The sequence below is a fragment of the Maniola hyperantus genome, chromosome 7, assembly GCF_902806685.2.
Source record: "Maniola hyperantus chromosome 7, iAphHyp1.2, whole genome shotgun sequence".
Lineage (NCBI taxonomy): Eukaryota > Metazoa > Arthropoda > Insecta > Lepidoptera > Nymphalidae > Maniola > Maniola hyperantus.
Window position 1 is genome coordinate 5576698 of NC_048542.1, and position 9985 is coordinate 5586682.

Sequence of the window (9985 nt, forward strand, 5' to 3'; positions counted from 1 at the left end):
ACTTGCTATTGCCGACCTGTTTTTGATTATCGCCATTTTGGCGCTGATAAGAGTGAGTCATATGAGCGTACTCAGAACTGAAATGATGTGATGTGATAAGTCATCAGTCAACACGAGGACCATGACACCACGATACAAAATGACAATTTTATTTCCCGGTACGCTCGGTCGGGCGCTTAGAATCGGCTCCAAAAATGTCATTTTGGCATTCCAGCGTACTTGTAAAAATACAAAATTCTGTCCATTTCAGTGAATTTAAAGGATAAAATCAATATTCCCTTTTCTTTCTTTAGTCTTAATCAAGAAAAGGACAGCCTAACGAAATTCGGCATTTTGACTAGACTAATGGTATCATTACGCTTAAACAATGGAAGACTGGCTATTTATATCCCGATTGATATCTCAACACAAGGACATAAGACTCACATTAGATTAATATTAACCTAATACGAGGATAAGACATAATACTTTGAGATTTGGGAAGTTTCCTATATTGTTCTTTTCTTGTAATATTGTTTTGTGTGCTGATAACTCAATGGACGGGAAATTTCATGCATAATAATTATTATGTATTATTTATCCAGCATGTTTAATTGCGTGTGAAACAATTTTTGTTAGCGTATACTAGGGGTACGTTTCCACTGAAGCGCAGCGGAGACGTGTTCAAATCGACCAAACATGTTAGTTACATTTATATCACATCATCTCTCAATAATTTGATTGGTCGAAATCCCTGACGTACAGAGTGTTGTTGGCATGTACCTAATAATTTTCGTAGTAAAATACGAATAATTTTTAAACTCAATACGGGAGTGTATACTTTTTGTGCTGATGAGTTTTCTCTGAATTTACGGTGCGGTGTCACTCGAGTAAGTATATTTTTTCAATTTGTAGCTCGTTTTTATCTATGGCATATTAATTTTTCCGAAAAAGTTCCGAATTTTGCTATATACTATTAAAAATAGCGACGATTATATTATTTGCCTAGAATAACATAAAAAAATGGAATATTGAGACTTTATTGAATAGTACAATAATTACTGGTTCGATCTACTAAGCTGAAATCATATAGATTTTGTAAAAATTTTGATGAAATTCAACAAGATTAATTTTAATTTTAATTAATTATTGGGGCCGATTCTCTTGTACACAATATCTAAACTAAACTAAATTAACAGGTCTAAATCTAGTGCTATCCTTTTCCGCAAGCAACATTATGACAGGGATAACAATAGATTTAGACGTGCCATTTTAGTTTAGTTTAGAGATTGTGTACAAGAGAATCGGCCCCAATGTGAATCTGAATTTTTATTGATTATGAGAGTATTTTCCCATTAATGCATGATATATTTTTTACTGTTTGCGTCCTTGTAGTTACGTAACACCCGCACTGAAATCGATTTTCAATCACTTTTTGATTATAATATTATAGTTATTATTATGACAAAATAATGTTATTTACTAAAATAATTCCATAAGGCAAAGTATCCGGAGTTACGTGAATTTACATTTCTATACCTACCCATTGATCATTTTTTCCCCTTGTTATAGTTATATTTTATGTTAAGGACTTAAATGAAAATTTGCTACAAGTCCCGCAAATTGCGCGTGGCGGACATTTTAGTGACGTCAGCACTAGACTGAAGTTTCGAGCTGATGGTATATTTTTACTTAAGTATACGTCAAAATGACGTCATTTCGATGTTAATGAGATATGGTTCCAGCGCAATAACAATTTGCGGGATTTATATCACTTTATCGATATGGAGTTGATGACTTGATGGCAGATAGTAATTAACCATTAGCGTGTCAGAAGTTGATATTTAAATGAACGGACGAATTCCTTGTCTCTGCAGCGTTAACAAACAATTAATGGTTGTTTTTGAATCTAACTCACGTAATTCTGGACTAACTTTTAGAAACATTTTGTTTTCTTATATGCATTCTTTATAATAAAACCATAAGAATTGCCAATGTCTTGGTAATCCACTTGAATATTAAGAAGGAGAACAGTGTATTATAGAAATTGATTGTAAGTTAATGATACAGTCTTTGTTCGATCCTTGTTTTTAATTGTAATTTAATTTCGGCTGGTCGATTTTTTTAAAATATATATTTATCAGTAATTCGGCCTCATGGGCCTCAAGGAAATTTCCTTAAAATGTATACACATGAGTTGTATTGGTGTTTATTTTATTGCTTTAAAGAAATTAAGCTTAAAAACTCGCTATTTTTTCATGTGTACTCAATAATTTTGCAAGGGGATGCTTGTTCGGAATAAAATTAATGACACAAATTAATTTAATAAAAACCGTTAGTGGACATCGCGCGTTTTATATATTTTAACGTAAGTGCTTTCGTGATTAAGTCTTTCTTAATTTTTAATTTTAGGTTATCTCGTTTTGTTAATTGTTACGATAAACTGGAACAGTCTACAGTTTGATGTGTAAGTTTATGATTTTATAATCATGAATCGATGCAGGTTATTAGTATTTAACGTATTACAGTGTTAACGGCTAGGTATAAATAACTTCAAAATGCAAGCGCTAAGAAATATCTTTTTTGTTAATGATTAAAGCTGACTTTTTGTTAAACCTTCTCTTGTAGACTTAATGAATTGAATTGATGCGGCAGGAAGTATTGTACATCGACCTTTAGAAAGAGAAAGCGGCTTCGTAGAGCGTTGTCTGTCGTTGAGATCGATAAAATGTCTCATAGGTATGAGTGACAGAGACAACGGTCTACAAAGCCGAAATCTCATTTTAAAGGTCGATGTACATTATTTCTTGCCGGCTACTGTAACTATGTATTTGCCAGACCCATACTTGTGCGTGTTGCCAGATATGTCAACAAGTAGGTTTAATGTTATTAAATCATGTGTTTGTTATGCTGTAAGAGCGTACCTCGGCCACATAATAAACAGTTCATATTCCAGAAGGTTTAAACCTTACGAACACGTGAAGATACCTATTTATTTAATTTACTGATTTAAGTAGTATTTGGGCAAGAGTGAAACGTGCCTGTCAAATAAGTGGGCACATTATCCATATTAAGTTCCTAAGTGAGCCCATTAAATAATAGTAATTTTAATTAAGGTTATAGTAATTTTCGTAATACATTTATAATTTAGTTTCAACTCGCCCCGATGTCCACGAACATTAGCGTGTGATAAGTATACAATTTGGCTGATTTTGTGGTACACAATCTTCAAACTAAAATGAAAGCGCTTAATGTATTGCTATCCCTTTTATAATGCTCTCTGTGGAAAAGGATAGCACTAGATTTAAACCTGTCGATTTAGTTAAGAGATTGTGTATAACAGAATTATCCACAATATTTAATAATTTTGTGTCGTTTAATTGAGTTTAAGTGTAGGTACCAAAAACAAGAGCCCGTGAAGGCGCGCGGGGCCACCCGGCTCCCGCAGTGATGATTCTCTGTAGTTATGTATTAAAATAAATAATAAATACATTTTATGGTTTTAATTGAATGCCTTATTGACCTTCTACAGTGCGACAAGGTTCTCTTGGCACTTCAGTGACATTGACAGGGCGGCGCTGTTGGAGAATATTCAAACAAGAACAAAGGGGACACTTGACGGCAACGTTAGTTCCGATTTTCGCCACGCGCCAAGATAGCCTTGTCGCACTGTATTCTATTGCATTGTTCTCGATGGCCTAATATTGCCACAAGGCGTCTCGGACGAGACTCGTTAGTCATTACGGGCACAGATTATTTAGAGTATACTACGATTACGGGCTACAGCAGCAGCGTGGCAGGATGACAATGACGTAACAATGTATCATGCGTGTGATGGGCTTCTAAGACCGTCAAGCAGCCAATCACGTAGACTTGCTTGAGCCAAGCATTTTGAACGTTTACAATGTTCGTTTGATTCTTGAGTCAAGCATAAAATCGCATCGATCACCGTCAAGCACGTACTAACGTGCTTGACGGTGATCGATGCGATTTTATAATTGACTTGACGCGACGTTTGGACAGTGTTCGAGATATGAGAAAAGTGCTGTTTGCTTGATGCGACCGTCGCAGCAGCTTGATCAAACAAAACAAAATTACGTGCTTGACGTCAAGCCGCTTGGCCGTCTCGGAAGCCCTTAAGATTTGTACAGTAGGCTACTAATTTTATAAGTTACATCAGTAAAAGTATGCTGAAAGCTAGGTATAAAGATAAAAAGAAAAGCTGTCGTCTGTACAGTTCTGAGCCCGACAGTGCTTTAATGTGGATCGGTGCTTACTATTTCTACGTAATAAAATCGTGGGCGCTGGTGTGGCTCTGGCGTGATGGATAGCCTGCGACAGGTCGAGATGTCTATCGGGGTATGAGACGGGGAGACGCGGACGCCCCGCACAACCACGCTCGCCCGCACCGGGTTAGCGCCTCTCTCTCGACCTCTCGCCTACTATACAGGAAACCTAAGCGTCAATAAATGCTCAATCGTGTCTACTGTCCGGCTCCGTGACTTCGTCTGGGTTCGCATCAATGTCGTCGGCAATGTGTACCGGCGGTCGCACCACCGGGTCTATGTCTTTCATCGCCTCGATCAACTCCGCTGTTGTTTTGTATGACGAGATTGTGTGCTTTACGAAGTCCCTGTGAATTTTAAATTACTGGTGTACGTAGTAATGGTATAGGGTTTGGGCCCTAATCATTATTCTTTCCAACTGGGGTCATACTTCGCCTGAGCGATCGCTACTTTTTAGCAGCTGAAGATTTAGTCGCGTAGAAGCCAATAAAAAGTATGGGTCTTATAAATCTGCCATATCCCTTTTAAATTAGCCCGCTTCCATCTTAGACCACCACTCACCACTTACTGCCAGGTGAGATCGCAGTCGAGGGCTAACTTGCAACGGGATGTAAAAAGCTTTTGCTTACATCGAAAAACTCGGGGCATCCAAATAAAAAAGTTTGATGATTTCAAGCTTATCTAAGCTTTTTTTTTATCATGAGATTGGCTTGCGTTTGACGACAGTCCTACCTTATAAAAAGCAATGATGAGGTCTAGGTTGGAATGCGCTTGCCTAAAATGCCTATGATCACTCTTGCCTTGAAGGTATGGGTACATATTTGGATTATACGTAGTTGGGGACTGGGAACACGGGCGCTGGAAGGGAAGGGTTTTGTTGAAGGGCATATTCTATTCCACACGCTTAGGCGATAGAGGCCAGTGTGCTCCCAGTCGCAGTCTTTAGAACGCAGTAACAGCCGCCAACTAATAAAACTATTTTAGCTACCTACCTAAAGTAAAAAGCCTTGGTAAATACAGCTGGCTGGTATTCGTGTCCACAACGTTCCGGTCCAAAGCTCATCACTCCCATCAGGCGGTTGTGTTGTACAGCCGGGGCCCCGGCGTCGAACTAGACAAAAATTAGACAGAATAGGTAAAAAAATAGGTCAAGTGCGAGTCGGACTTACACACGAAGGGTTCCGTACCATCGTACAAGAAATAACACTTAACTTTTTGTTAATTTTCATGGTGGTTATTCTAAAATTCTTTTTATTTGTTGTTATAGCGGCAATAGAAATACACATTCTGTGAAAATTTCAATTAGTTGCTATAGTGTTTCTACCTCAGAGATATAGTTAGTTATCAAAATGAAAATCACCAGAGGACGAGAAAGATCGCCCACGTGATAGGCCTTAAACCGCTCAAATTAGAAATTAATCTGGGCTACGTCTGGTTCTTTGCAAAAGTTCATCAAGCTCCATACAGGATATTCGCCCCGAACAACATCGCTTTTCTTAGACTGACTGGTTGTTGAGATCTATAGAGCGAACTTTTACATTGTTCAGACTCGCGTTTCGTTTTGATTCAGTCTTCATCATCTATTTGACATATTAATTCTGTCTCGTTTCAACTCTAAACTCTGAGCAAAGTAAGTACGCTCTACTGATCTCAGCTTTAGAAAAAGAAGACTAAACTTCCACTTACCAAACACGCATCTCTAGTACCGTTCCTCAAGGAGGCGCAGAAGAAATCGGGCGTGAATTGGAAGCCACTGACGAGCTGGTAGGCGTCACTGCAGTACCCACGCGTTCGCACTTTCAGACGTGCTGTCATCAGATCTGGTGTATGATCCCTAAAAGCTGTGTCCGAACCCTGGAAACGTCATATTTGATGGCCCCAAGATTTTTTGCTAATTTAAAAGGTATTTTAAATTAATTTATAGTCTACTTTTGCTTGAAGCACCTTGGGCTTAATGCTCAGACGGAAAAAACGCCGGAGTAACCAGCTCTTAGTTAAAAGATGTGTGGCAAGTTTGGAAAATAAACGTATTTCTTTCTTTCTCTATAATATTTACTACCTATCTATATCATAGGTGATTGTCAGGTTTTACTAATGGGTTATTGTCTTTTTGAGTCTTGGAACATGTGGTTAGTGCATACGAGCGAGGATTAAAGTATCTACCTAAGTACGTACATAATATAATACGTCTTAGATATTTATATGGTTTTACGAGTAGAGAATAGAGAGGTATAGTACACGTCCTGTTGGCAATCGCGCGGATGACGTGTGGGGCGTCCTCCCGCCTCCATACCCCGATTGCCATCTCGACCTGTTGCGTATTTCGGAGTTATGTGCGTTTTAAACAATTAAATATCACTTGAGAAAATCGTGAGGAAACCTGAGGGTTTTCATAATGTTCTGAGAAGTGTATGAAGTCTGTCAATCCGCACTTGGCTAGCGTGGTGGATTATGGCCTAACCCCTTTTCCCTTTTCATTCTGAGAGGAAACCCTTGCTCAGTAGTGAGCCGGTAATGGGTTGATTATGATGATGAGATATGTTTTGGCCCGGTGGAAAAGTTCTAAACAGCAAGGCAATAAGGCATGGTGACATTTCAGGATGCTTGTCTCCTACTTGAAGACACACAAATCACTATTCACACACACACGTCACAGTTTATAAGCGTCTGAATAACGCAATCGGGATGGCAATAAGGGTGGGGACGCCCGCACAGCCCCCGCGCTAACCCGGTGCGGGATAACGCGGATGACGTGCGGTTGTGCGGGGCGTCCCTCCGTCACATACCTCGATTGCTATCTCGACTTGTCACGTACTATAGGTAGGCATAAAGAAATAATTACACGCGTAGCTCCCCAACCAGTAACTGCCACGAAGCTCTGTGCGTAAGGTTCCTTCATTCCAGTATAGATCTTGATTAAATTTATATACGGCGTGAATTCTGTAAGAAGAATTAACAGAATCTGTAATAAACATAAAGTACCTATCTGCCATTTAAAAAAATGTACCAAGGTAGTTTGTAACAAGGTAGTGTAGAAATTTCAATAGATAGGTACCTATGTTTCAGATTTTTTAATGCTCTTAAGAATATTCCATAAGACAAACTTACTGTCCAATGCAGTCTAACGCGGCTAAGCAAAAGTTCAAGGGATCACGTGAAAAACGATTCTTGCTTATAGAAGTTTTGTGGAGTACAAATGACGGGACCTGTCCATTACCTACTCTCACCAGAGGTTTCTCGTTCCGACATTTTTACGGCTGGGTTACATAATTATTGTAAATGTTTAAAGCCAACTATGAATATTTGCAGCATCAGAAGATCGTCAATGCGTTGCCGGATTTTCAGAAATTTGTTGATCCCATAACCCCATTGTATAAAGACATCAAACGAGTCGCAGCGAGCCGCTGGATTCAGGCGGCGCGTGGAAGTGTGTGGAAGTCCTATATATTATGTTCAGTAGTGAACGTAGTGACGTAGTAACATAGAGATGACATCGCTTGTTGACGACGATGATGATAATCCCATGTTCAAATCTTAGCGGGAACAACGCCGACATAAGGGACTGAGTTTTGATTTGAGCTGAATTGTTTTACCTAGATTTTCAGCAAGTTTTAACAAAGCAATATCTGCGTGTGGTACTGGTTCCTCTTCGAACTTGGGGTGCCTCACAGCTCCTGAGACATCCACTAGCTGACCACCCTCGTGTGGTTGCGCGCTGCCCACTCTTACTTTGACAAATTTTCCTAAGGTTTTCATTGGTGAGACGTGGAGGACGCTGTAGAATCGAAAGACACAAAATTGTTGTAGGTCTGTGTTCTGTACTTAATACCTACTGATTTACCCAGATTCACCTACCTGTCTCTTTCGTGGCACTTGTCAGGTCTATGTTAGGTAGGTACCTACCATATTCAATAGAGCTAATAGGTACCTACTCAGTACCTAAGGTAGCCTAGCTAAGGTACAAACATTTAGATCGTGTCACGTCACATGACGGTTCCAAGCCCACCCGTTGCTCTATTGCCGTCCATCTAGGTACTACTAGCAGGGATATTATTTTCCTTTTATTTGTCTTTTGTAGGGTCCCGTTACAGGTAGGTACCTACTTATAAAGGCACACCGCACATACATGATAGCTACTTACTAATTCAAGCAATGTGCAGCTGTAAGCACCCAGTTCACGTCAACAATAGTGCCAGCACACCATAGCCTTCCATTAATTATGATTGCAGCTATGTAGGGAAAGTTCCTAGTATCGGTGGCATTTCCACCACGAATCCTTAAGGTCTCCTTGTTGAGGTTCAGAAGGTAATCGTTCCGGATTCTAAAAGCTTTCTTCTCACCGTGGTGGTGTCGACGTCTCCCACTCTCGAATAGAACTGGTTCAGGCTCATTGTAGTCTACGTCCATTTTGAATTTTACTGGATTTTAAAATGAGAAGAAGCAAGAATTAGGCATTTTACCTACGCTTTATTACTCAGTGGCACAGATGGAACTTTGCCAATCCTAATAATATTTATACCAACAATAAGAAAATAAAATACTCCTAGTAACTTGATCAAATGTATGACCACTTAAAATTATTACTAAAAGATTCAAATCAATCGCGATTCAAGATACTATTAGCGCCATCTAGTAAATAAATATCATAAATGTGAAAGTTTGGATGTCTGTTACTCTTTCACGCCACAATGACTGAACCAATTTGTCGGAATGGGGGCAACTTATACTCTGACTACTTTTTATCCCAGAAAATCAGAGTTCCCGTGGGGTTTAAAATAACCTAAATACACCCGGATGAGGTCGCGGGCATTCTCTAGTAGGTATAGTAGATATAAAGTTGGAAACCGCAGTCAAAGCATGAAACTAAAAAAAATAAAGAAATCACTTTCCAAACGACTCTGCCGAGTCTCGAGCCCGGATCTTATCTCACTAATGAAGATTCAGTGCACGTAATTTCTTCAATTTAGTAATAAAATAATTGATACCTACTTAATTTATAATTTGACGATTTGTTATAATTTTCTCACTTCTAGGTCTTACCTACTGCTGGGTTATTTCGCTCTTTATGTCCAATGGAATATCCAAAATTTAAATATAAGCAAAATAATGTTGCTGTTCTAACCACGATCATACCTACTGTTTCTTTATGACTAGTCAACTAGTGTATTGTTTCTATAAAATGTTATTTCTGTATGTTTTATGGAGCAAAATATAGTTTCATGTTCAAATCAAGATTAGTTTTTTTATTGAATTACCAAAGATATTATTATTAAACTCCATGAGTCCAGATAGGCAAACCGCAGGATTGCTCTGCCTAGACGGCTGCGTGGGCCCTCTGTATGTAATACCATATCCTTACTCTGTGATAGTACTCCTTAAGCGCCAGTGTGGCGACCCCGTGGCTAGGTAGTGTTGACCAAACAGAGTCGTAGTTAGGGAATATTTTTGCAACGCGGTAAAGAGAGGAGTTCAGAGGACTGAAACTGATTAAACAATCGCGTGCTCCCGCGCTGTAGAAATCCCCTCGACCTTCTTCGGTCCGCCAAAGAGCTATAAAAATTGATAAATGTGGAATTGCAAATGTTCGCCGAGTGTGGTAGTTTTGATCATGAGGCAGTACGCGGCAGACAGTAATGACCTTTAGATTTTAGAATGACAATTTTCGGCTTTGTAGAGCGTTATCTCTGTAACTCATACCTATAATATGACGTTTTGTCGGT

The 9985-nt window shown here is 39.0% G+C and overlaps 1 protein-coding gene across 3 annotated transcripts; it reads right to left on the minus strand.

Annotated features, from left to right (window-relative positions):
• Window positions 1–4414: 4414 nt before the first annotated feature.
• LOC117984042 (uncharacterized) lies at window positions 4415–9411 on the minus strand. Of its 3 annotated transcripts, none has more exons than XM_069499900.1 (7): window positions 9306–9411; window positions 8407–8593; window positions 7859–8040; window positions 7108–7205; window positions 5952–6119; window positions 5258–5376; window positions 4415–4612 (listed from the first exon to the last, which is right to left on the minus strand). In XM_069499900.1, the coding sequence occupies exons 1-7, from the start codon at window positions 9394–9396 to the stop codon at window positions 4453–4455; spliced, it is 1005 nt and encodes a 334-aa protein (XP_069356001.1). In that variant the 5' UTR covers window positions 9397–9411; the 3' UTR covers window positions 4415–4452. The 3 variants fall into 3 exon arrangements, with proteins under 3 accessions (XP_069356001.1, XP_069356000.1, XP_034826583.1); XM_069499899.1 differs by having other exon boundaries at window positions 8407–8662; XM_034970692.2 differs by having other exon boundaries at window positions 8407–8683.
• Between the last annotated feature and the right edge of the window lie 574 nt (window positions 9412–9985).

What these genes read in the sequence shown, in the direction of transcription:
- LOC117984042 (XM_034970692.2), bottom strand. Translation starts at nt 9,396, where the DNA reads ATGATCGTGGTTAGAACAGCAACATTATTTTGCTTATATTTAAATTTT. An exon ending in GCTGCACATTGCTTGAATTA is followed by an intron (nt 8,041 to 8,406) that starts GTAAGTAGCTAT and finishes TCGATTCTACAG; the next exon opens with CGTCCTCCACGTCTCACCAA. An exon ending in CTGGTTGGGGAGCTACGCGT is followed by an intron (nt 6,120 to 7,107) that starts GTAATTATTTCT and finishes TGACGTTTCCAG; the next exon opens with GGTTCGGACACAGCTTTTAG.